General features: G+C 37.6%; 5 protein-coding genes across 7 annotated transcripts; 3 read left to right on the forward strand and 2 right to left on the reverse strand.

Annotated features, from left to right (window-relative positions):
- The first annotated feature begins 1,078 nt into the window (after positions 1 to 1,078).
- VPS35B (VPS35 homolog B) lies at positions 1,079 to 8,779 on the forward strand. Of its 2 annotated transcripts, none has more exons than XM_086249799.1 (22): positions 1,079 to 1,270; positions 1,369 to 1,465; positions 1,571 to 1,694; positions 1,976 to 2,161; positions 2,242 to 2,329; positions 2,528 to 2,584; positions 2,676 to 2,765; positions 2,884 to 3,006; positions 3,320 to 3,394; positions 3,554 to 3,613; positions 4,602 to 4,718; positions 4,916 to 5,155; positions 5,228 to 5,293; positions 5,451 to 5,540; positions 6,085 to 6,174; positions 6,294 to 6,404; positions 6,761 to 6,829; positions 7,044 to 7,124; positions 7,266 to 7,373; positions 7,459 to 7,562; positions 7,764 to 7,877; positions 7,976 to 8,779. In XM_086249799.1, exons 1-22 carry the CDS (start codon positions 1,175 to 1,177, stop codon positions 8,184 to 8,186), a joined length of 2,397 nt encoding a protein of 798 aa, XP_086105925.1. In that variant the 5' UTR covers positions 1,079 to 1,174; the 3' UTR covers positions 8,187 to 8,779. The 2 variants fall into 2 exon arrangements, with proteins under 2 accessions (XP_086105925.1, XP_086105926.1); XM_086249800.1 differs by having other exon boundaries at positions 6,315 to 6,404.
- An 861-nt stretch (positions 8,780 to 9,640) lies between these two features.
- On the forward strand, positions 9,641 to 12,212 carry LOC147278062 (rac-like GTP-binding protein 5). Its single transcript, XM_086249801.1, has 7 exons — positions 9,641 to 9,978; positions 10,113 to 10,200; positions 10,309 to 10,418; positions 10,526 to 10,589; positions 11,423 to 11,487; positions 11,571 to 11,636; positions 11,728 to 12,212. Exons 1-7 carry the CDS (start codon positions 9,880 to 9,882, stop codon positions 11,827 to 11,829), a joined length of 594 nt encoding a protein of 197 aa, XP_086105927.1. The 5' UTR covers positions 9,641 to 9,879; the 3' UTR covers positions 11,830 to 12,212.
- A 274-nt stretch (positions 12,213 to 12,486) lies between these two features.
- Positions 12,487 to 18,012, reverse strand: ABCB13 (P-glycoprotein 13). Of its 2 annotated transcripts, XM_086249797.1 has the most exons (10): positions 17,611 to 18,012; positions 17,185 to 17,239; positions 16,916 to 17,091; positions 16,622 to 16,822; positions 16,255 to 16,514; positions 15,853 to 16,166; positions 15,511 to 15,734; positions 14,574 to 15,366; positions 14,233 to 14,474; positions 12,487 to 14,118 (listed from the first exon to the last, which is right to left on the reverse strand). In XM_086249797.1, the coding sequence occupies exons 1-10, from the start codon at positions 17,890 to 17,892 to the stop codon at positions 12,895 to 12,897; spliced, it is 3,771 nt and encodes a 1,256-aa protein (XP_086105923.1). In that variant the 5' UTR covers positions 17,893 to 18,012; the 3' UTR covers positions 12,487 to 12,894. The 2 variants fall into 2 exon arrangements, with proteins under 2 accessions (XP_086105923.1, XP_086105924.1); XM_086249798.1 differs by lacking the exons at positions 17,185 to 17,239; positions 17,611 to 18,012 and having other exon boundaries at positions 16,622 to 16,818; positions 16,916 to 17,016.
- Positions 18,013 to 19,409: 1,397 nt separating this feature from the next.
- Positions 19,410 to 21,826, forward strand: LOC147278064 (DNA-directed RNA polymerase I subunit RPA12-like protein). Its single transcript, XM_086250600.1, has 6 exons — positions 19,410 to 19,635; positions 19,935 to 20,099; positions 20,621 to 20,661; positions 21,204 to 21,263; positions 21,355 to 21,414; positions 21,529 to 21,826. Exons 2-6 carry the CDS (start codon positions 19,982 to 19,984, stop codon positions 21,601 to 21,603), a joined length of 354 nt encoding a protein of 117 aa, XP_086106726.1. The 5' UTR covers positions 19,410 to 19,635; positions 19,935 to 19,981; the 3' UTR covers positions 21,604 to 21,826.
- Positions 21,827 to 21,983: 157 nt separating this feature from the next.
- Positions 21,984 to 23,456, reverse strand: LOC147278065 (uncharacterized). The gene has a single exon (XM_086250599.1). It carries the CDS (start codon positions 23,061 to 23,063, stop codon positions 22,401 to 22,403), a length of 663 nt encoding a protein of 220 aa, XP_086106725.1. The 5' UTR covers positions 23,064 to 23,456; the 3' UTR covers positions 21,984 to 22,400.
- Positions 23,457 to 27,812: the final 4,356 nt, after the last annotated feature.

Consider the following 27,812-nt stretch of genomic DNA (forward strand, 5'->3'; position numbering starts at 1 on the left):
TGTGTAGTTTTCTGGTTTGGTCTGTCACAACTCACAAAAGAAAGAAAACATCGTTACCTTTCCTTTATCATATTTGTTCTAATAGACATTTCATTTTGTATCTTAAGATATTACCGTTTGTACCTTGTTACACCAATAAGTTTGTCATTACAAATGAAGTTATAGTAATGTGTAAAATTTTTATAGGTAATTACCTTGTTACACAAAAAATTATGCCCTTTAAATTAATATTATAATAATGTATAAAAGTTTTATAGTTATTTGAACACCAATACTCTTTTTGTGTTTTATTCATATATTTAGTCATCTTATTTTGTACTACATTATTAAAATAACATAAAATTAGAGTTTAATCCTTATTACATTTATTCTTTGGATTGAAACTTTATGAGTTTGTTTTTTATAAATAAAGTCCTTTAACTATTGTCATATCAAAAAAATATGTTATAATTTTTTTTTTGAGGGTATAGGGTACTGGTTCGTGTCACCCCTTTTAGGGTGTAGAATAAAATTTGTCGGCTCCATATTAAGTTTTAACTTTGAAATTTTGAGTTTCGTAGTTAATAAGCAATCCAAATGGAAGGCAGTTGCATTGACCTTTCTGCACCCAAGTTCAATTCTCTCATCCCCTAAATTTTTTTTTTAAAAATAATAATATAATGTCTAAAAGTTTTATAGTTTTATAGATTTTTTTTTTTAAGAAATAACAGCTTTATAGTTTTTTTTTTTTTGCCAAATATCAGCTTTATAGTGAATTGAAGAAATTAAAACACTACAGTACCTTTCTTGTATTATATGTTTACCTTTAGCATATTGACGAAAGAATTTGACAAAAAAAAAAGCATATTGATTATTGACGAACAAAAACATATAAAAGCTTGCATGCGATTTGAATGGTAGTTCATTCAACAACCCGGTTTAACATATCCCACTATCCCAGTAAAAACCCGGTTTGACATATTTTAAAATTGAAAACCAAGCCAATTGAGGCCGGGTCGGGCCGGATCGATCGGGTTCTTTGGGATGGTTGAAATTTTTCTCATAATCTATTCGAAGGATTTTGTCACTGTATCAACTACCAACTGGGGTCTCCATCCCAATACTGCGGCGCTAAAATTGAATTCAACGTTCCTAAAAAACTTAATTGCCTCCTTTCAGCGAAAGGAGAGAGAGAATGATGATATCGGACGGAATCGGAGACGAAGAGAAATGGCTGGCAGAAGGCATCGCCGGCATTCAACAGCATGCCTTTTACATGCATCGAGCTCTGGTACTTTCATTTCCAATCCTAATCCCAAAATTTCCTACTTACAATTTCCAATTGGAAAACCTAATTCTCTGCGATCTTGTCGATTTCAATTTTCTCAGGACGCGAACAATCTCAGAGACGCTCTCAAGTACTCGGCCCAGATGCTGTCCGAGCTCCGAACCTCGAGGCTTTCGCCTCACAAATACTACGAACTCTGTAACGTTTCATATCCTCCTCTCAATTGCTCTTCTGCGCTTAGCTGATTGATTCGATATCGTAATCGAAATTTGTACGTTTTATGTTTCGTGGTTGATTTCACAGATATGCGAGCGTTCGATGAGTTGAGGAAGCTGGAGATGTTCTTCAAGGACGAGAGCAGACATGGCGTTTCGATCATTGATCTGTACGAACTTGTTCAGCACGCTGGCAACATATTACCAAGATTGTAAGTCAATATGCCTACCCCATTCATTAAAACGCGACGAGCAACATTGTTAATGTTCACATTTCATTAATTTATGTCTTGGAGCTCTTAACACAAACACACAGGGTCGTATATAAAACAGTTTTTTCTCCTCCTGCACTACTAAAAATTGTGCAATGAGTTACTTGTTCAATGAGTTTCATATCACGAAGATATGCGCTTCAGAGTTGTGCAATGAGTTGCTTGTTCTAGTTATGTCATCTTTGTCAGTGCATATGAAGTTCGTGTTGTTTATTTAACAGGTATCTCCTATGTACGGTGGGATCTGTGTACATTAAATCTAAGGAAGCACCTGCCAAGGACGTGCTTAAAGATCTTGTGGAAATGTGTCGTGGTGTTCAACATCCAATTCGTGGGCTCTTTCTAAGAAGTTACCTTTCTCAAATCAGTAGAGATAAGTTACCTGATATTGGATCCGAGTATGAAGGGTAAGATTGTTATCTTGGCTCGATTTGCCGGGATGGGTTTCCTGTTACTAAATTTGATTCATATTCCAATCTCCTTGCAGAGATGCTGACACTGTCATGGATGCTGTAGATTTTGTGCTACAGAATTTTACTGAGATGAATAAACTTTGGGTTCGAATGCAGCAGGAGGTTTGTTCAACATCTATGAAATTTTATCTGCTCTAATGTCTGGACATGCATGGCACCAGAGTACTTGCATGCCATAGAGGTGAAAATGAACCATGAGGGCATGATTTTTGGCCATGCAGGTGTTATGGTGCTTGTGAATGATTCATACTCTTTGGCGATCCTGAGTTGAGGCCATCTATTGGGCTTTCTGGTCTGCAGGGACCTGGTCGGGTGAGAGACAAGCGTGAAAAGCAAAGAAGCGAACTTCGTGATCTTGTAATATCAAAACTCTGAATCTATCAGCGGATGAAACAGTGCATGACATGTTGTAATAAATAAATTACAGCTTTCTGAATTGTCTTGATAGGTTGGGAAAAATCTCCATGTTCTCAGTCAGATAGAGGGCGTAGAACTGGAAATGTACAAAGACACTGTCCTTCCCAGAGTATTAGAGCAGGTTCTTTAATCTGTTACCTTTCAATATGAACTTTTTTGGGTTAATTTTCCAGTATTTTCCCTTAAAGGAGCCCTATAATATCAACGTGCGTTCTAATAATCCAAATTGGTCTGCGCAGGTTATCAACTGTAAAGATGAGCTGGCCCAATATTATTTGATGGTTTGCATAATCCAGGTCTTTCCAGATGAGTACCATTTGCAGACACTGGAGACATTATTGGGTGCTTGCCCCCAGCTTCAGGTGGGTATCAATATCATATTCTATTGAGTTTTTTTTTTTTTTTTTTTCTTTCACATGATTGTGTATGGTTATTTATCTAAGCATATATGTAATAATATGTGTATGTGAATCCATGTATGAATGGATATAGTTATGTTTAATTCAGATAGTAGCTCAACTCACAAAATCCAAATTGGTTACTTCCTTTGATATCTGGTGGGCCACCATGCGGTCCATACTCCTTTTTTTTCAATTGTGTTATTTATTTTATATCGAGGCAATATATCCAACCAAAACAGCTTTTGACTCATTTTCCCTCTGTGTTCAAATGCAGCCAACAGTTGATATCAAGACCGTGTTATCTCAATTAATGGAGAGGTTATCAAATTATGCTGCTTCAAGTACAGATGTGAGTTATCTACAAACTGTCTTTTGGGTCATGCTTTTGCATGTTGTTATCTATTTTTTTTTTCTTTTTGCAATTTTTTATGCCTTTTCCCCCCTTTTGGGTGTTGTATTCATCTTGGCAGTTCCACATTTTAATGATTGTTGATTATTGTTGTTCAAGGTATTACCTGAATTTCTTCAAGTGGAAGCTTTTGCTAAATTAAGCAGTGCTATTGGGAGGGTAAGCTGGCTATTGCCCTACATCGAGTTTATTGCAATATTAAGGAGGAATTTCCTATTTTGAAGAAATTATTTTTCAAAATGAATAGTAAATGTGTAGTTTTGAACATAAAGTTGAAATATATGGTATTCATTGTTACTCCCACAAAAAAAGTATTACTTTCCCCACTTGAACTCTTTTAGTAGTCTTAATAATTTTATAAACGGAAGTGGCCACAACTTGAGCAACTTGGTTTACAGGTTTTGCTATCTCAGTGAAAATGCCAAATCTCTTGCTTGTCCGTGGCCTACTTAAAGTATGTCAAAGAACTCTCAGCTTATGTCTTGGAACCCTTAGGCTCAATTTGAAGAAATGTAATCAGCAGTGGGTTAGTCAGAAATATGTAAGGCACAATTGGCTTGCTAACTAGAAAGAGTAAATTACTGAAAAGTGAACTAAGATAACCTGATGATTATTTCCTCAACTATGTTCCGACCCCGCAAGTAATAATTGGAAAACATAGTCTCCTTCCTGCATTAAGATTTACAACTTGTACAAAAAAAAAAAAAAACCCAAAATAATCAGGATGATAGTGAACTTGTTTAATTTCTGACCCAAACACATATGCCTAGAGAGGACAATAAATTATTTACAGAAGGGAAAAAAATGAAGAACAAAGTGATAGTTTGTTACGTGTAATTAGGTTGAGTATTGAGTCTTTTGTGTAAGAATGTAGTAATAGAGAGAGTGCACAGTAGAGAAGTCTCTTTGGCCTGGCTTAGTAATCATAGGAAATTTTACAGCTTACTAATATGAAGTTCGGCCACCAAATCTCTTTGAGGGACCCAGATGTCCTCTTTACAAGACAGGAACAATTTTTCTGTTTCAGTTTACTTATGAAGCATACATCTCTTTATTGTATTTTTTGGCCATGATACATCTTCTTATTGTTTATTCCCTTGAATTGTTGACTGTCTGCTAATTTAATAAATCAGCTATTAAATTTCAGGTGATAGAAGCGCAGATTGACATGCCTATTGTTGGAGCCATATCTTTGTATGTCTCTCTTCTTACATTTACACTTCGTGTTCATCCTGATCGTCTTGATTATGTGGATCAAGTACTGGTAAGGTCTTCAAGAAACTCTTTAGAGTCCCTATAAGTTTTTCACAAACTTCTGCATGCCATTTGACGTGGAATACCTGCCTGTCAGCATGGCCCTGCAACATGGATGGCATCTTCTTTGAGATCTCATTTCCATATTAAGTGGGCCATCTTTGCAATGGACTTAATTGATGATAGTTCTTTTATATCTTTTTTCAGGGAGCATGCGTTAAGAAGCTATCCGGAAAAACCAAGCTTGAAGACAATAGAGCCACAAAACAGATTGTTGCATTGTTAAGTGCTCCCTTGGAAAAATACAGCGACATTGTCACAGCCCTCACACTTTCTAATTATCCTCGAGTTATGGATCACCTTGATAATGGAACAAATAAAGTCATGGCAATGGTTATTATTCAAAGCATTATGAAAAACGACTCTTGTATCTCTACTGCTGATAAGGTATGCTTCATCAGTTTGCTCTATTTATCAAATTTTTCTTTTTTAAAAATGTTGTATATATGCTGTTTGTAGGTGGAGGTGTTGTTTGAATTAATTAAAGGGCTCATAAAGGATTTGGATGATGCTTCTGCAGATGAGGTGCATTTCAAAATTGTTGTTGCCATTGGAATATTTATTTTATTGAATATAGATATAAGGTTCTCGTAGTAACCTATTATTTAAGTCTCTCGATCTAAATGTAAATGTATGGAAATACTGAATGATTTTTTTTTCTTGTGCTATTTTCTACTGATAGATTGATGAGGAGGATTTTAAAGATGAACAAAATTCTGTTGCTCGCCTTATACACATGCTTTATAATGACGATCCAGAGGAAATGTTAAAGGTAAGTAATTGATATCTTTAATGTTTTATTGTTTCTCTTGATGCTAATGTTACTTGAAATTTTTGCATAGAGTAGTAGTTTTCTGGATCCAACTTACTCTTAGGTTTTTGTAGTTAATGTTGTTGGACACTTATCCTCTTTCTCATGGGAGCACATATCTGGCAGTCATTCAGACCCATTGAGAGTTGCCTTCATTTGCATTTTTGTAGTGCAGATTTACACATGTTGTACATTTTTTGTCAAGAAGCTTGTGTGTGTTATTATCTTTATGTTTTTAGAAAGTTCTTAGGCATGCATAGAGACACACTAACATAGTCTACATAGATAAATAAATTTTTTCAATACCTCAAAATTCGCAAGGACACATCCATTTCCGGTTCCCATGTCTGGATTTAAGAGGGTAGGCAATAATGTTGAAACATGGTATTCATTACCATGTCCACTAATTGTAGGTTGTGATTTTAATTTGTCTACATTTATGCGATTTTTTTTTTTAAATTTTCAGAGAAGTCTTACTTTAGTTGTATGATTAACTGACCTTCAGATCCTATGTATGGTGAAGAAGCATATAATGAGTGGAGGGCCAAACCGCCTGCCTTTTACTGTTCCTCCCCTTGTCTTTTCTGCACTCAGGGTATGTCTCTTTGTGCTGAAATTGTGGCATATGTGTTGTTTCATTCTGTCTATGCATGCAGTTTTCAGTATAAAGTAGTGGAGTGTAGTAAAATGACCTCATTTTGAAGAATTGTTTAGAATGTTGGTTGTGGCTTGCAGTTGGTTAGGAGACTGCAAGGTCAGGATGGAGAGGTAGTGGGAGAAGAAATGCCTGCCACACCGAAGAAAATTTTTCAGATTTTAAACCAGGTAATTAGATGAATGCACTTTCTTAGTTTGTTTATGCATGAAAAATGTGAGCATACATAATAAGCATGAAAGGGTGAGCCAAAAGTACCTATTAAATTCTTACAATCCAATGACTCACCTTTATCATGCTTATGTATGCTCACCTTTCTCATGCTGATAAGAGTATTCCTCTTAGTTTTATTACCATAATAGTTTGAATTCTTCCTACTTTTTTTTATTATTTTCAGTTTCCCATATGTAGTTCTCTCGTATAATGTCACAATAATTTTTTAATTTTTTTCCAGTTTCCAATTTAATTTTTTAAATTGTATATCTTCATCTTTGTGCATATACTGATGCTGCCTGCTTTATTTCAGACTATTGAAGCTCTTTCTTCTGTTCCGTCTCCTGAACTGGCATTAAGGTTGTACTTGCAATGTGCTGAGGTATGCCAACCTGTGGTTGTGGGAAAGCTTGGTTTGCAGGCTTATGCGGTTGATCATGTTAATCCAACATATCATGCATATTGCTTATAGAATCATCCTGCAAACCATGAAGCTAAGGCTATGGAGAAAGAAAGCCCTGAATTTTATCTTTGATGTTGTGGCTGCAGACTAACTGTTTGTTTTCAACCTCTTTGTTTGGTTCGTGGATAATCAGGTTGCTAATGACTGTGATCTTGAACCTGTTGCTTATGAATTCTTCACTCAGGCATTTGTATTATATGAAGAAGAAATTGCGGTAATTGTTTGTGATTCCGTGTCTTGTGATTTATTAAATAGATTATCAAGGAAGTGGCTTCTAGAGTTTCAGTATATCTTTAAAGTGACTGTATTGTGACATTATCATCCTACGTCATAACTATTTACACCTCAATTTTAGGATTCCAAAGCTCAGGTGACTGCAATACATCTCATTATTGGGACTCTCCAGAGGATGAATATATTTGGCATTGAGAATAGGGATACTTTAACACACAAGGCCACGGGGGTAATAATGCTTTCACATTATCTGATTGTTGTGTTTTCAATCTGTTGTTGTGGAGCCCCATAATTTATGTTTTTCCTTTGGTCAGTATTCAGCAAAGCTTTTGAAGAAACCTGATCAGTGCAGAGCAGTGTATGCATGTTCACATCTTTTTTGGGTTGATGATCAGGATGGCGTTAAAGATGGAGAAAGGTAATCAGACCCTAATATTTACATGGTTTTATACATGCCAATGCAATTTGTGTGCAGGTGCATATATATTTCTGCATGTTGAGTTATCTTTATGTTGGAACTTGGAAGTGACTTATTATTGTCATCATTCTAACGCTCATATTTCCTAGAAAATTATGCTTGTGATCCCTTGGAGTGAACATCAAAAGCTTTCTGTTACAGGGTCTTGCTTTGTTTAAACCGTTCCTTGAGAATTGCAAACGCTGTTCAACAGATGGCCAGTGTAGCTCGGGGTAGCACTGGGCCAGTGACACTCTTTGTTGAAATACTGAACAAGTCAGTAGTTTTTAACTGTGCCAAATTGACGTCTGTCATCCTATTTTGCTTTCTTTGTTGTTGTATAATTGAAGTTTGATACATGAGTTATGCATCAGGTACCTCTACTTCTTTGAGAAAGGAAACCCCCAGATTACAAGTGCTGCAATCCAGGGATTGGTAGAGTTAATTACAACTGAGATGCAAAGTGACTCTAAAACCGTGAATCCAGCCTCAGATGCATTTTTTGCCACCACATTGCGGTACATACAGTTCCAGAAACAGAAAGGCGGGGCAATGGGTGAAAAATATGCGCCTATCAAGGTCTGACTCGTGTGTGAAGGGATTTCTCTTAAATTTGGGAACAAGCAAATTGTTTGGGGTTGAGATGATGGCGTGAGGCGACAAATGAGTAATCTGTGGAAAATGCCCTGGCACCCTAAATGAGAAGCTTGTGTAAAGTAGTTTTTTTTTTTTTTCGTGGGCATTTGCGGACCATCAATATGTTGGATTGTTTGTTTGTTTGATGGATAGGAACTCTACAAAAAAAAAAGTCAAAAAAAAATTTGAGAAAGTTGAGAGGATTATGTATGGATTCATTTTGCTCACCATAGTGAGCATTACCACCATGGTAGATGAGTCACTCATCCATCATGGTGGTGTCACTCATCTACCATGGTGGTAATGCTCACCACCACCTCTTGGTGGGCGGTGAGCAAAAATACGTGTCACTTATCTATCATAGTGGTAATGCTCACCACCACCTTTTTGGAGGTGGTGGGCGGTGAGCAAAAATGAACTCGATTAGTTGGTCCACACCCGATCTTAATGTAAAGGCTTTATTGAACAATTGACGACCATAGGGGAAGAACAGTACCAGGCAATCTACAGAACTGGCAATAGTATTTTTTATGTTTGAGTTTGACCATGAGTTTGACCATGATTTGACCACGACAACAAGAGAACCACATCTATGCTCAATGCATTTCTCGTAGGACATGCTTGGAACTTTGGAAGTAGGAAACTAAAGAGAGTGTAGTTTAATATACCAGGTACATGATTGCATTATTTCTTCATCTAAATCAAACATGCGCACGTCTTTAAAATCCTTAAACATTCACAATATTACTATTAATTAAATATTAGTAGTAATGATGAAACCATGTTGCTGCCCACGTCAGATGAGCTCTAAATCTAATGCCACAACTTAAATCCAACTCATTTCATTGGGTAGCTGTCGCCTAAATGATTGTTCTCTCATTTTTCCACAGTAGTATCATTCTTTCTCGCAGCGACCGAAGGAATAAAGATATTATATTGTCTTGCTTGATACGCCATTGACTTCTATCTTTCATAATTAGAAAAATTGACAAAAATAAATAAATAGAATATCATGCCACATGTAACGTCTGAGTAAGTCTGATTAGGTTAAATTGATTGCAATATCAGCTCGAAACTCACTTTGTCAACCTGAATTTGGATTAGATTAAATTTGTATGCATAATCCAAAAGCTACCATTTTTTTTTCTTTTGGTCTTCCTTGTAACGTCTGACAGTCTGAGTAACTCTGATTAAGAGAAATAGTGAGGAAGTCAACATATCGGACAAGTCAACAAGTCTTCTCTTCTCTTAGCCGTTACCCCACCCCCAAAAAAGTCAGTAAGTCTTCAATAGTCAAAGAAATAGAAAGAAAGTCAGGGTCTAAATGAAATATTATTTATTTTTGATTTTTGGTTTTGTGGTAATATGATAAGCAGATAAGAGGTGTAGTAGCTGGCAATCGTTGGCTTGGTAGTAGTGGCCAGGTCAGCCAGCGCTTCAGACAACTACCATTTGACTTTTGACTCTCCGTCTCAAAGGTCCTCTGCTACTTGTTCGCCCACTCTCTCTGCGAAGTAGGGCTCATTTGCAATTAGGGTTTCTGTTAACAAAGATGGGGTCTTCTTGATCTTGCTGGTCTTTGGAAGTAGAAGGAGAAAGAGGGGCATTTTGGGTAGAGTATTTGCTGCTTCTCTGGGTGGAAATGAGCGCCTCCAGGTTCTTAAAGTGCGTCACGGTCGGTGATGGTGCTGTCGGCAAAACCTGCTTGCTGATTTCCTACACCAGCAACACCTTTCCTACGGTCAGTCAGTCCCCTTTTCGTAATTTACTCTCTTCCTTCTTCCCAATTTAGTGCAATTGCTCCACTTCAAGAACTTGGGGTTGCATCTAATTGACTTATTGTGTCCTTGTCTTCTAAACTGTCACGAATAACAGGATTATGTGCCCACTGTTTTCGACAATTTCAGCGCTAATGTTGTTGTAGATGGAAGCACTGTCAACCTAGCACTATGGGATACTGCTGGTAACTTTACTACTCTCCTTTTTAATATCTGAATTCATTTTCTTTGTTTATTTTGTTTTAATTTTAATTTTTTAGTTTTGGGAGTTGTATTAATCATTTGCTGAACAGGGCAGGAGGATTATAATAGATTAAGGCCCTTGAGCTATCGAGGGGCAGATGTCTTTATACTTGCTTTCTCTCTCATAAGCAAAGCTAGCTATGAAAACGTTGCAAAAAAGGTTCCAACTCTTCGATATAAATTCTTTTGCAATAATAAACTTTTTAAATATATGATGTCTTCGTTGGTGTGTTGATAAGTTGTCTGATATTTTGTTTTCCATTTCAGTGGATTCCTGAACTGCGGCATTATGCACCTGGAGTTCCAATAGTGCTTGTTGGAACAAAGCTTGGTAAGATCTTTTTTCATCCCTTCTTGTTTAATGTATTGATATATTGTTCTGGTGTATGCTAATTGCCTAATTCTGCTATGTTTGTTCTGGTGTCTGGTCGGGTGCTGTAGACTCCCGTAAATTTCAGGACTAGTTTTGGACTATGAACTACCCATTTCTTCCATGAGTGATCCAAAAGGAATTTGGCCTTAGGTTGAGGTCAAAGCTTTAGTCTATAATTGGGTGCAACCACCATAAATTTAAGCTTTGGTCAGTAATTGGCTATGTACTGCTTTATTTATGTGCTTTTTATGCTGCAAACATATTTTAATTGAGGTGTCCGTCACTGTTGATAGGATGCTTATCTTCCTTTATGGATGGTTTTAAAGGTGGAATGGAAGTGCTCTTTTATGGCGATTGCTTTTTTATGCAATTTACTGTCATGTCTGGGTTTTAGAGGGATCCAGAATGAATAAAGGAGTATAGTCCTACTGTGGGAGTTCTATGAAAAAGAGGATGAAGGAATGTGTTTTGGCAGGGGAAATGGGCAGAGCAGGGGTCAGGGTCAAGGTGCAGCAGAGCTGTATTGCTTTGCTCTTGTTAGCTTTTGCTTCCTCCCCTTTCTAACTTCTTTTGTGAGTGTGGATTGAATGCTTGTTCTTGATGTTGATATTGTCTTCTATACTGCACTGTTATCAAGATTGATCTTTTGGTTACTTAGTCTTTCAGCAATTGATCACTTGTGCTTCTGTCCATCAAATGCCCAAAGATGTATTGTCATAACTCATTAGTCACTACTGAATTTTCTTACCCTTTTGATTATCGAGGTTCAATTTTATGATTTTCATATGCAGATCTTCGAGATGATAAACAATATTTTATAGACCATTCTGGTGCAGTTCCCATTACTACTGCTCAGGTAAAGACTACTGCTTCCCCTCAAAACCCAAATATCTGTTTTAGATAGTCTATGACGTTGACTTTTCTTTTTTTTTCCTAAAGGGAGAAGAACTGAGGAAACTGATTGGAGCTCCTGCATACATTGAGTGTAGCTCAAAAACACAGCAGGTATGCTTATTTTCTTCCCTTCTCCAAAAATGTGTTGCATATCTTCACCCCTTGTTATTGATGGGATTCATTGTGAATATTGTAATGGCAGAATGTGAAGGCTGTTTTTGACGCGGCCATTAAGGTGGTCCTCCAGCCACCAAAGCAAAAGAAGAAAAAGAGAAAGGCACACAAGGGTTGTTCCATTTTGTAACAATTAGATTTACAAGATGATATGATGACCAGCCGGCCTTCCTCATCAGTATCTCCTTTGCCCCTAAAGTCCTTTCATGGCAGCAGCAAGCCATGGTGTATGTATAGTATTGACTGACATGCTAGGAATTTGTGTGAAAGCATTAGATTGTTTGTTTCAGACTTGTTTTCAAGGACTGTAATCAATTATTAGCATTCCATATTGACACACGCACACTCTCTGGCGTGAACATGGTTGTATTTGTAATTGGCACTCCTAATTTTTTATGTTTGATAGTGCAAAAGTTTGGCCACTTACAGGTTGTGTTGTACTTTATATTCATAGGTGTTTATTATTATGACATACTGTTCTCGACAGACAATAACTTCTTACTTGATGTTGAATCCTGCATTATATTTGGATGCTTCATTATGGGTTTGAGTATCAAGGTAAACATGGTAATTACTGTATTCAGATGTGAGTCTACTTTGGTGATTTGAATATTCTAGTAAGGCAATCCAGATGGATATGAAGGAGGTTGTCGTTTTTTCTTTTTCCTTTTGGTGTTACCGCTTACTGTGTGTAAGGTTTGAAGGATCCACGTGTTCATTGTAAATATTACATAACATCAGTACATTAATTGCCACATAAAGTGGTCAGTTAATGTGGTAAGATAAGTGTATACAAATAGTATTATAAATGTGTACAAATAACATTATTCAGGATGTGAAACTCCTGTGTTGCAAAGTGTTACTTGAGGATTGAGAGAAACACACAAGGTCTGCAAGGTATTCACAGTGAATTTTTTTCTCCCTCTCTTTCAAACTCACAATGATCTTCTCAATATTGCCTTGACTCTTCAACACGAGGACTGTATAAAACTGTTTGTTCACAATCCATACCATCTTATACAGAAATTGCAAAAGCTCTTGTGGTTTTTGCAACACCCAAAATATACAATACTGGTCCTCGAAAACTGCCTATTCTTGTATACCTCTTCGATATAAAGACTACGCATAGTTTGTGATGGAAAAGACTCTTATGCTTTAACTTAGGTTATAGGAAGTATCATACAATGCTTATGAATTAATCAAGCGCTTGCTCCTTCTTGTCTTGCTGTAGACTAACTAATTGTTTATAGAGACTACCGGGTCTTCCAATCAGCTGCTGATGGCTTCCAATTTCGACCACCCTACCGTTTTGCAGCAGGGCGATCCTATTTGCATCACGAATAGTTGACAATCTGTGTGCTACCAAAATTGTGGTTCGGCCTTCCATTAGCTTATCAAGAGCCTCTTGAACCAGCTTCTCAGACTCTGTGTCCAATGCACTTGTTGCTTCATCCAGAAGAAGAATTGATGGGTCTTTCAATATTGCTCTAGCAATAGCCACCCTCTGTTTCTGCCCCCCTGATAACTGCACTCCTTTCTCACCCACTTGAGTTTTGTACCCTTCAGGCATTCTACTTATGAAACTATGAGCATTTGCTGCTTTGGCTGCCCTCGTTACCTCAACTTCGGATGCTTCCTCATTCCCATACTTGATGTTCTCATATACTGTTGTGGAGAACAATGCTGGCTCTTGCTGAACTAGACCAATTTTCTTCCTCAACGATTTCAAGTTTAAGCTTTTGATATCATATCCATCAATCAAAACTGTACCAAAAGTGGGATCATAAAATCTCATTACTAGTGCAATCACGGTACTCTTCCCCGACCCACTTGGACCAACTACTGCAAGACTCTTTCCTGCTGTGACCCTTAAATTTAAATTGTCGAAAATGGTGATATCAGGCCTTGCAGGGTACCAGAAACTCACATCCCTGAATTCTATATCTCCTTTGATATCAGTAACCACAGTTGATGTAGGATCATTCGGATGTATAGCTGTCTCTCTTTGTAGTATACTAAAAATTGATCCAAGTGCTTGTGACCCCTTCACAATGTCTGGTGTGAGAGCGAGAGTTTCTGCTATTGACAGTGCAGTGATTATCAAGACCATGAACGCCTTCATGATGTCTCCGAAATTAGAGTTCTTATCCTTGATTAGTACTGATGCATACCAAAGGCCAAGTGCATAGGAACAGAATGCAAAAAACTGCGATAGACCATAGGCAAAACCTGATATGTGGCCTCTAATCACTGCTTGCTTGTTTGGCTGGTTTAGTTCTGAGGCAAATTGGAGTGATATCCGTTCTTCACCACCAAATGCAGCAACAGTACGTATGTTGGCAATTGCTTCACGTGCCACAGTAGTTGCTTTAGAGTAGGCACGGCTGTAGTCTCCTCCAAATCCCTTTAGAAACAGTTGCTGCAGATATAAAGTAAGAACAAAAACATATATGGGATTAAGGATAAAACAATTGGATGATTCAAACATAAACATTATATTCATGTTGAATGCTAAAAAAAAAAAACCACTGACCTCAGCAATGGAAGCTCCAATAAGTAGGGGGAGGGAGGCAATGACAACAGCTGCAATGCGCCAATTTAATGTGAAGGCGATAATAAATGCAGTTGCTGTGAGTGATAGATTCTGTACAATTGTTGATAGACGGTCAGCTAGAGCACTTCGCACTAATGTTGCATTTGCTGCTAAAATTGATGTCAATGATCCAGTGTTATTCTCATCCAAATCAAACCAGCCAACTTCGTTTGAAAGGATAGCTGCAGTTGAAACAAGAATGATTTCTTAGATTTGTCTGACTTCATAGTGTAAATAATATGAAGAATGATTAAGTTGCTTTATTGCATATGGCAAAGAACCTGAGAACATTAACAAGCGAACGCGGGTTGTGAGCCGCTCCCCCATCAATGTATAGAAATAGTGTTGCAACAGATATATTGGAACAGTAATAACGGCCACTGCAACAAATATGAGAGCCACCCTTTCGACCTCTTGTTTAATTTGCGAACCACTTGGAGCATAAAACGCAGTCAAGATATGAGTTATCCCAAGGGCAAAAAGAGGAGCTTCCATTCCAGCCAGAATTGCACCAACTGACCCAAGAATGGCATAGGGCCACTCAGGTGCATTTAGTTTTAGTAATTCCCATATTGCTGGAGTAGGAGCAAAGCTTGGTTGGGACTGGTTTTGAATATTTTGATCACTTTGTTCTTGCAGTCCTGTTGTGATTGACTTACCCTCTTGCTGATAGTTATTGTTGGGTTCTCGAAAGCTGGAATTTCTTGAACTTGCAGAGCGAGATATTGAGCTGAAATCCTTGGCTTGTCCCATTGCCTGCAAGCTCACCAGATTTGCATACTCCCCTTTCTTGGATATCAATTCTGAATGGCTGCCACTCTCAACCACCTGGCCATTCTTCAAGACAATGATTGTATCCACATCTCGGATCGTGGTTAGGCGATGTGCAACAACGATTGTAGTTCGATTTGACATGATTTTTTCTAGTGCCTGCTGAACAATTTGTTCTGATTCTGCATCAAGAGCACTGGTGGCCTCATCTAAGAGTAATATTTTTGGGTTTCTCAGCACTGCTCTTGCAATGGCTATTCTCTGTTTTTGCCCTCCCGAAAGCTGAGTTCCTCCCTCTCCTGCCTGAATTCAATTACTGTCAAGCATCATCAGGTAATCCTTGAATGAAAGAATGTGCATCAGGTAATCCATGTATCACAGACTTATAGCACTTTAATTTAATTGGTTTTATCAGTTGCCATTATTTCTAGGTGGTAAAGGGTGCACCTGAGTGTTATAACCATCAGGTAATCCTTGAATAAAAGAATGTGCATTTGCAGCTTTAGCAGCTTCTATGATCTGATCCATGTCTGCGTTTTCTTTACCGAACAGAATGTTACCAGCTATAGTAGTGGCAAACAATGCTGGTTCTTGACTTACCAATCCCATCTGTTCGCGCAACCATTTCAATTGGAGAGTTCCAAGATCATGTCCATCCAACAGTATTTTACCTAGTAAAAATTGGTTAGTAAGCAACACAAGCTCTTTAACTTAACAATTGATTGTCCAAGTCAAGTCAAGTTAGTCAACTACTGAATTTTCTAGCTAGGATAAGTATTACATATATACCTGAAGTGGGGTTGTAGAATCGTTGAACCATGGATATAATAGTGCTCTTTCCTGAACCACTGGGACCAACAACTGCAAAGGTCTTCCCAGCGCTAATAGAAAAGCTCAAATTTTCAAACACCATATTGGGTCGTGATGGATAGGCAAAACCAACTTCACAAAAGTCAATCTGCCCCGATACTTTTGGCAACACTGTCCCGTTGTGTGATTGCTTAGAGGAATGAGAATCTGTTTCAATCATCCTCATGATATTGGCAGCAGCAGCTCGGCCTTTAGCAATGGCAGCGAGGTTTGGAGCGGCTTGACCAAGAGCACTACAAAAGAAAAATTCTGCTTTTAATCAGGAGAAAATTAGTAAACCAACAAAGGAACCCATTACATATATATTCAGAGTGAACTTACAATCCACTAAAGATGACATTGATGATTGTTGTGAATGCTTTCCCTCCATTTGTGTCCCGATGCCTTACAAGTATGCCAGCGTACCAGAGAAGCAATGCCCAAGCACAAAACAGCAGCCCATATGTAAAGCCTACACCAACTCCTTTGGCAAATCCACCCTTCTTCCCCAGTTTGAGGGCCTTGTTAAGTGAGTTAGAGTATGCTTCAATGGCTCTATTCTCTCCCACAAACGAGTACACAGTACGAATCTGCGAAATAATCTGGTCCAAGCAAATGGTGAGCGAATCATAAAACGATACACTGGCCAGACACATAAAATGCAGCAACAAAGATACACAAACTTTTAATTGGGCAAGCAGTACTTTACCTCTTCAGCAACCTTCCCCGCTTCAGCATAAGCAGCCTCACCTTTTTCTGATAAGGTAGACATGATTATAGTATAAGCTCCACCTGCAATAGCTATGAATGGAACCACAGCCAAGGTCAGAAGCGTAAGCTGCCATACCGATGTGAATCCAATGGCAAATCCAACAATGAACTGAGCAAGGTAACGCAAAGCATGGCCTGTCTGCATTAACATACAAGAGAACAATATTATTAAATCTGTAAATTATGCAAGTACCCTTTTCAAAAGTTTTCACTATGGTATGAAGCATATTACCTTGTCACCTATTGCATCTTGCACTAGTATTGCATCACTTGAAATGTGGAAAATAATGTTTGTGTCTCTGGCTTCGTTGTCGAAAAAATTAATATCCTTGTTTAGAACTGACTGAAGATACTGCAATCTCAAACGAGCTGTCTGCCTCTCCCCAGTTCGTGTCCAGAATGCGACACCTGAAAATCAAAATGCATGTTATAGGATACTGATCATACTCATCTAAGTGAAGGAAATTAAGCAAAGCAGAAAATTGAAATTATCAAACATACCTATCCATGCTGATGCGAAAATAATGAGTCCAAGATATATCAAGTACAAAGCATTCTGCAAATTAAAGGGGGAGAAAATTCAGATACATAAGCAGCTTCTAAGAAGTATAGCATATTACAGATGACAGTAAACCAGTACCAAAAGTAACACTCTACATACATATATACATATATTTGGTTGATGCACATATATCTATGTAATAAATATGTACAAGAGGTACATAGTTGATGGGGCTGGTTCTTGTAGAATCAGTAATACGTTAATTGGGAAAAGAAAATGCTTGAAAAATTTGTCAAAAGAGAACATCATGGAAACTCATTCTACTCAACAGCATACTCCAAACTGGTACTTTAACCTCCAAAACCAAACAAAGTAATGGGACGAAATCAAAAGCTAGTTAGTCTGAAATGTTTCATTTTAATTACCTCGGAAACCCGGGAAGACAACTTGTTAGGATGCTTTGCCAGATGTCCCAGAGAATCAATCATACGACCAAACAAAACAAAGAATACAGGAAGTACAGCACCATGGATACAAGCCCCGACACTTCCGAAAAACATTAAGACATAGTCCATTTTATCAGCAGCAGCAAAAAGGCCAAGGAATGAAACACTGCGTTGCTGCTTGCTTGAATTCATTGGCTGCTCCATTCTCGCAAGTGGATTGTTTTCTGAAAAGCTATTGGAGGCAAGCTCTACTTCCTCCATTGTAGACGAATCAAGAATGTAGCCAAAGTTGCTCTGAGAGGGAAATAGAGTTGGAATTAGAGCATAAAGTAATAGTATTCATGGACAGCTCATGGATGGAGATCGAGCAGTCCATTCCCGCCAATTAATGCAAAAGGCGAGTTCTATAGCTAGTTGTCAAACAACAAACAACTCGGCTCCTTAACTATGCCTTTTGAATCGATCTTTATTGCCGTCTTTGTAGTTTCACTAGTCTTGGGGTGTTGCGTGGTTCATCTTCAACCTTCTAAAGCAAATTAACTCAATAATAGACAGATTAATTACTTGGGCCCAACTGTGTGATCATCTTTCAACGTAAGGACCACCATTGCATGTGATGCAAATTAAGTACGTAATTCATTGATACATACACTTGCACTGGTAACAAATTACCGGTTAAAGGAGCACATATATAGTGGTGTACTGTGATAGAATTAGAGCATCCAATCCAAAATTAATTGGCAATGGGTGGAGAGGCCCAAGACTTATAAACACATATGCTAAGCTTTAGTTTTCCGATGTGGGACATTGCTCCACATTACTCTCAACATACTGAACTATTCATCAATCGGGCAACGCCTGCATTGAATATGATATCATCTATTTTCGTCCATGGATTGGTTATTTTCAGCAAACATCCATTCATTAATTTACACAATTTGTCTTCAGCAAACATTAATTAATTAAATAATTTGCATACTTGCATGTCATGAGGGTGGGTAAGGGCCGTAGGGGGCTTCCTGATAATTTTTCAACTTGAATCATTTTAGGCATTAAATTCTGATCTTATTTTTCTGAAGTTCTAAACCAAGTAAAATTATTTCAAATGTCTTTTTTAAAATTTTCTTCGCATAGGTAAACCTCAATTATAGGTTGCCGGAAAATTAAAAAAAAGAGGGAGCTGCTATTCATACTCTATAAAAGTCAATCTGCACTCCTCTATTTTTTTAAATTTTTTAATCTCATTATTGTCAAAATTTCCCTTTGCTTTTTAACATGGTAGAACTTTATTTCATTTATACCATGAGAGTTACAGGGATGAGATTCTCTGCTTAGATCCGCCCTCTCCTCCCAAACTCTTCCCATCACTTCTCTATATCAGACAAAATGAAAAACGAAAAGCCGCATGAAATGGAAATATTAAGTTATTAACCATAGAGAATTCAACCGAGAAACCCACCTGAAATATTACAATACGTACCCAACAAACTAATTTTCAAAACATGAGAAATATTAAATGTGCGAATAAAAATGGGTGTTTAGGAAGTGATCAATCCTCCATTCTGATGTTGGTCCATTTAAGATGTGTCTTGATCTTAGTGGCCAAAAATAATCATCAATTATATACCATTTAATATATATAAATAATTGTCTTAAAAGGCTAAAAGAAGTAGGTCACCTAAACATCATACATTGAGTTAATGACGCCCTGTGAAGTGTAACCTCTATTTTTAGGCCCAAGGAAAGATTGAGAGTATGGGCCTTCGAGATTTAATAAAGTTCAACCAAGCCTAAGGTGGTGTTTCCACAGCCTAAAAACTGAGCCGGCTGCAGCCCAAGTTCCATAAACAGATTAAAGCAGACATTCGGGATTTAGGGTTTAAGATTTAGTAGCCTTGGCGCTGAGATCCTGAGACTGAATTTGGCTCCGCTAGCAATTCGCGAACAAGAGAAGGGTTTATTATTACGGCACCACCATCGCTGATTCGCCTCACGACTTTACTCGTATGTAATTTCTTAAATTTAATTCAAAACTCGTCTTCAACTTCTTGCTGAAGTAAATTTTGTCTATATAATGCTTTGGTCTTTTCAATAGCTGCTTCTTGTTCGGTTGTTGAATTCATCGTTTGGTTTATGGTAATATGAATGAGTTATAAGATATGAATTTGGCTTATTGGATTATTGAGAATGAAACGTAGGGGAAATTAAGTGTCACATCAGCTATTTGATGAACTGCTAAAAAAAAATTCATGTATTTTCTTGGAAAAATCTCATCCGAAAACATGTTTGGATTTCGCTTATAGGTCTACGTCCATCAACGAAATTGAACGGTTCATTGGAGAGGCAGTCCATGGCATACTCTCAAGGACGCGATTTCATGTTCTGTGACCTGTGTGGGACTATGCTAATTTTGAATTCAGCTAAGTACGCCCAATGCCCCTTGTGCAAGTTTAAGCGAAGTGTCAAAGGTAGAGCACATTGAAGCTTTGAGCCCTTCACGTTGACTTGCATGTACTCTGTTTTCAAGTTTCAAAATACATGCAACAATGCATGTGTTTGTATGTCGGCATGTGTTTGTATGTTGGCATGTGTTTGTTTTTTACTTTACTACATTTTAGCCATATATACTCCATTTTCAACTGGAATTTACTCTTTTGGAATTGTTTCATATCTGTAGTGCTATAGCTTTTAAATCATGGATTGGTATTGTATTTCAGCTTTATATTTTTATGAGCAGGGCTATTTGTACTTTTACTACATTTTAATCTGCAACTTATGTGGGGCCACAGTACCAAATTGACGGGTTTGGGCGGTTAAGCATGGCATAAATACTTAATTGTCAAGTCCATATGTAAACCATAATGTAGTAGGAGTTGCAGTATACACATTTCCTCTTTACATAGGTCTATAAATTCCTCTTAAAAGTTTTATGTTATCTTACTATTTCCTTAGTTTTTTTAGTTCCTAAAATCACTACCTATGTCTTCAGAGATTTCCGGAAGAGAAATATCTTACACAGTCACTGCTGAGGTATGTCTTACACTATTCTGGTCATGCCTTTTTTTTGTGACAAGTTCTTATGTCTTTCATAGCGGCTGCATTTGGTATATACTAGTAATTATGTAGTGATGCAACACCTTTCCCACATCTATATCTTAATGCCTACAAAGAAGTTGAATAATCATTTTAATCTTCAGTTGGTTGTGCTTGAGAGGGAGAGAGATAATGATGATGATGATGTCTGAGTTAAATTGTGGTCACTTCACTCCATGACAGAGATGTTGCCTGAAGAGGCTGTTGTTTTCTTGTAAAGTTTTTTGTCCTCATTCTTTCATGTTCCCTCAGACTATAGGAATATGGAAGTGCTTAGTTTCAATTAGATATTAAAATAGACCTAAGTTTTGAGTAATCAGAGGTTATGTTTACTATAAATGTAAGATTATGCACTCAAAATGTTGACTTCTTATGATCTTTTTAAGCATATGGATTGAAATTAATCAGATAATATTTATGTTCCTAAACTTTGCTGCCCACAGCACCAAATTAATACTCCATGTGTCCCCTTGTTGCAGGATATTAGAAGGGAGCTAGGTATATCAATAATTTGTGAAGAAAAGGTGCAATTGCAGAAGGTAGCTGCACTTTTCATTTTTCCTTTAAGGTGCGGTGTTTTTGTTGGAATCTGCGTTTGATTCTTCTAATACTATTTTTTCTCTTAAACAGACAGATGCTAAAAGATGTGAAAAATGTGGCCACAATGAGCATACATATTATTCCAGACAGGTATTCTATAACGGCTCAATGCTCATTTCTTCTTTTTTTTGTTTTTTATCTTTCCAAACATCTAATTATCTTATGAGTTGCCTTGTTTTCTTTCTTTGATATCTTTTTGTACAGATGAGATCAGCAGATGAAGGGGCAACTACTTTCTACGAGTGCACCAATTGCCAGCATAATTTTACTGAGAATTAATATGTGGGAGGTTATAAGAGCTATGGGATCAGAATGAGTGTATGCCTGATAGTTGACCTTTCATAACAAAAAAAAGTGTTGGTAGTGAGTGTGTTGTGAATTTAAGATTTATCAGTTATGAGATCCAATTTTGTAGTCACACCAAATCCTAGGAATAGGGTCAGTAATCTTTACTTTGTATTGTATTATTACACCATATAAATGTATTATGCAAATTATTTTCCTCCCGTGGTATCTTTGGTAGCCCATTGTTTCATTCTTTGCAGCATAATAGAAAAAAATGGATTAGCCATGGCTGGAGTAGCAAGTTCAGTATTATCCTGAGACAAATTTGTGAATTTTTGTATTTATTTGGGTACTATACAATACAATACAAAATCTGAACAAACTACTAAATAGGATATATATTAAAAAGCAAACACCATCCTTAGGCGTTCTCTCAAGTCATAGATTACATTGATATCATTATTACTTGGTGACCAACAAAAGGAAGATACAGATTTTCTTAGGAAAAAAGAAGACAAAAGGGAAACTTGAAATTTAAACAAGAAAAGAAGAACCATCCTTAGGCATTCTCCTAAGTCCTAATACATGAGGTATTCTTTGTGCACCCCAATCAAAAACACAGGTGGTGATCACAAATTTCCTCAAGAAGAAGGGGGGGGGGAGGGATTGCATGATAATTAATCATCAGGGAATACCCTCTCTCTGCAAGCCTTTATTTACACAAAGCAAAACAGCTACAAACCAACCATGGTCACCAATCGCTACTAAGACAACGCAAGATCACAACAACTTCAGGGCAGACGCAACAGACGGCGGAGATTGTCAGTTGCCGCAGCTTCAGCGTTGCAGCTGAGCCTTGGCTGCAGAGAAAACCTCGGCAGCGGCAAGCTACTCGGAGGTGGTGAGAGAGTGAAAATGGAACCTGAAAACTTCTCCATTTCACCCACACCAACACTACCAACAAGACTCTTCTTCCCTATTACCTTTGTAACATCTTTAGGAAGGTCGTTCGGGTCGGGTCCCAAACGGTTGGTGGAAGCGATGATGAAGCACTCTGAGATGGCATTAATGTCTTGCTTAGCTTCGTCTTTCTTGGATGGCTTTGATTTTGGTTTCTTGGGCGTGAGAGATCGGCTTCTGGCGGCGGTGGGAGGGCGCGAGAGGCCTCGAGTACGAGATGGGAGAGACTGGTGCTGGGGTTTGGGAACAGGCAGAGGAAGAAGAGGTGGGTGTTGTTGTCGCTGCTGATGTGCTTGAACAACTTGTTGGTGGTATCGATAAAGATTGAAGACTGAGGCTGAGGGGCTGTAGGAGAATGAGAGAGAAGGTGGAGGTGCGTGTAAGAGACCTCCATGGATATTGCTTAGAGGAGCAAGATTTTCAGAGTATGGACTGGCTCTCGTCTTAATCTGCTTGCAGGCAGAGATTGACTGGTCTACAACAACACCCTCCATATCCACAGATTGACTGCTTTTTGTGATGTATAAGAAAATCAAGATAGTGGGAAAATCCCTGATTTTCACAAAATTGGGAAAACTTTACACAAAATATAAACAAGAAAAGTTTTAGATCATAAGAAATTAATCAATGAACCAAACTCAAACGGTTTTCTTGAGAGCAACAGATCATAAGAAATATAGATCTTTGATAGAAAAAAACGAAAAATATTCCAAATTAAGTTAGAAGTAGAAATTTTCTACCATATGGATTAGAATTATAGAGAGATGATTGATGAATAAATAAGTTTTTCTGATCCGGAACGGATCTAAGAAACCCTGATTGATATCAAGGGGGGGATGAATTAATTGGATATTTTTGTATACTATGCGTTACCTTCAGGAATCTTGAAGTTAGCTCTGCACCTCCACCTCCTTTTATAATAGAGCCGAGGCTCCAACGGCTACTTTATTCATTTTTTTATTGGATATTTTACTTAGCATGTCAAAATAAAAAATAAACTTAATTCACAATCTATTTATTTAGTCCAAATTAGTGCCGAGCGCTTAGAAGCTTAGAAACTGCAACGTGCATCTGCACCATCAAAAATTATATATACAACTAAAAAATTAGTTTAAAATACCTTAAAAAGTATAGATGTAAATATGTAAATGCAGTTGCAAAAGTTTACGGTCCTTTAACTTAAATATTATTATTTTTAATTAAGAAACTTGTATTTTTTTGTTCTCGGCATAATTTACTATTTTTTATTTTTAGTTTATCCGTTTATAATTTTTTAAACTAATATTTTATAAGATTTGGTGTCACAATTACTGGTATTATACAGGCAACCGTTGCGGTCGGCTACCCCTTAGTCCAAGGACCGGGGGTACTGTAGGGCGGCAACCGCCAGTTCATTGTTGACCGTTGGATTCCGCAATAGGAAATAACCATTGGGGCCATTGTGACCGTTGATGTCGTCCTCGGGTTCCTCGTAATTGGTCTAGTCAGATGGGGACTGGATGATTCACAGCCAAACACGTCTATACTACGTGGGTCCCAGTACTTTTTTAATAATAAACCCTGTGACCTCACGTGCAGGGAAGGGAAGGAGTGATGGCAACAGTATTAAAATAAAATGTAAATAATTATAAACCCCCTAGTTAGAGAAAAAATCTTTCATAACCTCCACCCAAAATCTACCTCTCCCATAACCAAGGAATAAAATTTCGGATTTCGAGGAAATTTCGATGGAAATTTCGATGGAAATTTCGACGGAAATTTCGAAGATTTTTAAATTTCGACAAAAATTAGATGGAAATGACGGAAATTGCTATCAAAATACGGAAATTTTGAATGAAACTTTACCATATGTTTATTTAACATATTATCTACTACATTGATAAAAAACATTGAAGAAACCAAATTATATAGTAGGTTTCATGTGATATAAGATGAATATAATGCGCGCTGGAGACAAATACTGTTAAAAAAATAGCTTACTAATTAATAATTATATAAATTTAATTTAACAAACACCTCAGAGCTTGTGTAATTTATTTTTCAATTTTTCATAAATGAAAAGAACTTTTCAAAGCTTTGGATTGTTGTTGTTTGTGCTTGTTTGAAGTTGTTCGATTATTACTTTCATTGGAAATTTCAAGGACGAAATTCTTTGAAGGGGGATAGATTGTGAAACCCCTTTGAAGAGGGGTGGATTGTGAGACCCCGTATTTTTCCAAGTTTTATTTTGAAAAATATTTTAAAAATTTATTTGAGAAATAAAATATTTTAGGTTAATTTTATAATTTTTATTTTAAATTAGTTTGATCTGTTCTTTGACTTTTTGAACAATTGTGCTTTTGACTTCGACCTGTGGTTTGTTGGAAAGGTCTCGAACACATGAATATGTGAGCGTAAACTGTGCATCAATCGGAGTTACGATTTAAAAGATATGAATATTTGAAATAATGGACATTTTTGTAAATTTATAAACATAAATTTTAAAAATCTAAAATCAAATTTTGTATGTTAAATTGTTAATTCTCTCTCCACAGTCCACACTTCCACAATATCAATTCACGCAGCCCAATACCACTACCCAATACTGATGGCCTTATCTCTTTGACTTTTTCTTTCTTTTATTTTCTTTCTCCTTCAGTGCACTGTGCACGCAATTGCTGAACAAGCCACGCCCACTCTTTCTTCCTCTGGGCGCAGTCAGTCCCTCAGTGGTCGCCCACTCGCACCCATCAGTCATCGGTCATCAAGTCCTTCTTCTTTCTTTGTTTTTTTGTTTCTCCTTTTTGTTTCTTGTTTTTTCTTCTTCCTTTCTCTTTCGGTCTTTCCTTCCTGTTCCTTACCTTTTCCTTCCCGTGGCAGAGACCCTTCTTCCCTCTCATTTTTCTCTCCCAAGTACCAGCCCGCGCATAAATCTCTTCCTCCTTCTCCTCTCCCTCTCTTCCTCTTCTCCTCTCCGATTTCTTCCTCCTTTCCTCCCCGATTTCTTCTCCCCTCTTAGGCCGCCGAGATCTAGCCGGGATCTCCCTCTCTTGGGCCGCTGAGATCTGGCCGGAGTTGGCTGGGATCTCCCTCTCTTGCAAAGAGTGAAGACAGAGAAGGAATTGTTGGAGAAGACGAAGCTTTTCGAAATTTCGGTATATTTCGGAAAATTTCGGCGAAATTTCCGAAATTTCGAAAATTTCGCCGAAATGTTGACGAAATATTGACGAATAGGTGCCAAAATTTCCATACCCTTGAAAAACGAAATTTTCGGCGAAATTTCGCCGAAAATTTCGAAATTTAACTCCTTGCCCATAACCCCCAATCTTACACTTAATATTTTCCTAAACCCCCTAGTCAACTAATATCCAGCTAAGTTTGACTCTCTATCTTTTAATTTTCCAATTTTACCCCTTTTATTTACTTTTAATTTTTATAAAATTTTAATTATGTTTTTTTTGGTACCCACTTCCTTCCCTTGCCCTCCACTTTCCACGAAACCCAACAACAGCAACGGATCAACCCAGGCAGACCCAAGCTCCTCTGTCGATGATCTCCATTTTCCGGTAGCGTCGCGGTCTAACTCTGGCACCAATAGCTTCCTCTCCTCGCGACGAACACGGTGGTGCCCACCGATCATCCAACCGACCCTCGACGGCGATGGAATGACGCCAAACAGCAGCGAAGCCTCCGCCGGCGATCTCTCTTTTCCGGCAGCATCGCAACCTAGCTCTGGCACCAATATCTTCCTCTCTTCACGCTAAGTCTCTCCATGCCATTTCCTCACGCCGATCACCACTGGGCACGGCTTTTGCGAAGCTACAAAGCTGCGGCTTCTCCGACGGTTTTTGGGCCGATTCCGGTGGTGTTTTCTGTCGATCCAGGTATCAATCTTTGTCCCCTCGACCTGCTCTTGCTATTGGTTGGGTTGTTTTAACTCAAATCTTGGTTTTTAGGTTGGTTTGCCGCTGTAACCGCTAGATCCGCCACTTGTGGCGGCGGGTTGGGTGTTTTTTTTTGCTGTTCAGCTTCCCCCGAATCCTAAAAGCTCAATTCGAGGTCCGAGAATATTTTTGGGTGAGTTCTGTAATTTTCTGTGTGTTGATTGGGGCTGGGCAGCTACCGTGTGTGGTGGTCACCGCCCGACTCGGCCGTTGAACGATCAATTTTATGAACCCTGTTTGATTTGTTGAACTATCTGGTCTTAAACAGGTACCTCGGCGATTAAAAAGTGCAACTGAATTCAACAAGTTCAGTTTCAGTTTCTAGCTTAATTAGTGTAACTGTGTAAATTCAGTTTAGTTCTAGAAAACTTAGTTTCACTTTCTGAAAATTCAGTTTCACCCCAAATTCTGTTCTAGCTTAATTATGTTAATCGGATAGAAATGTGGGTTTTTTAATTGATTTATAAGTATATACAAATTTACTTAATTTATTGATTAAACAGTTTCAGTTCGTGAAACAGTTTCAGTTCTTGAAACAGTTTCAGTTTTGAAACAGTTTCAGTTCGTGAAACATGAGTTTTAAATGAACTTTGAATGAAATTATGGTTCTGAAATATGATGAATCAAATTTGCAGGTAGAAACAGATCGAGGCAGTGGCGACTGTCGTGTACTCGTCGCGCGTGAGGTGATTGGACGACGTTGTATTGTTGGCTACTCCTCTCATCTCAATGACTTGTTGTATTGTTGGTTTTTTTTTTTGATAAGGTTGCTGTGTTCTTTTTAGTAAAACGGAATTCAGTAAAGGTGTAACTGTTTTAGTGAAGTGTAATTGTTTTAGTAAAGGTGTAATTGTTTTTTAATTAAGGTGTAATTGCATTTTAGTCGAGGTGTAATTGTTTTATCACTTAATTCAGTTTCAGTAAGTGAATTCATAACTGAATTCTTCAATTTAGTGTAACTGAATTTCTGAAATTCAGTTTCAGTGTAATTGAATTATTGAAATTCAGTTTCAGTGTAACTGAATTTTTGAAATTCAGTTTCAGTGTAATGAAATTCAATTTCAGTGTTTGATTTTAGTTTTAGTGAAATATTGAGTTTTAGCAAAAACTTCAATTCCAAAAAAAAAAAAAAAAACAGTTTCACCAAAATACAGTTACAGTGACGTCAGCATGCGTCAGAAGGGTAATTTAGGATTATAAGTTTTAGGGGGTTTTGAAAGAGTTTATAGATGTGTGGGGGTTTAGACAAATTTTTTTGGTGAGTAGGGTGTTTAAAATTAGGCACTATAAAATAAAATGGATCGATGCATGTCTGTAATA

This window comes from Dryas octopetala, chromosome 7, assembly GCF_963921425.1.
Source record: "Dryas octopetala chromosome 7, drDryOcto1.1, whole genome shotgun sequence".
NCBI classification, from domain to species: domain Eukaryota; kingdom Viridiplantae; phylum Streptophyta; class Magnoliopsida; order Rosales; family Rosaceae; genus Dryas; species Dryas octopetala.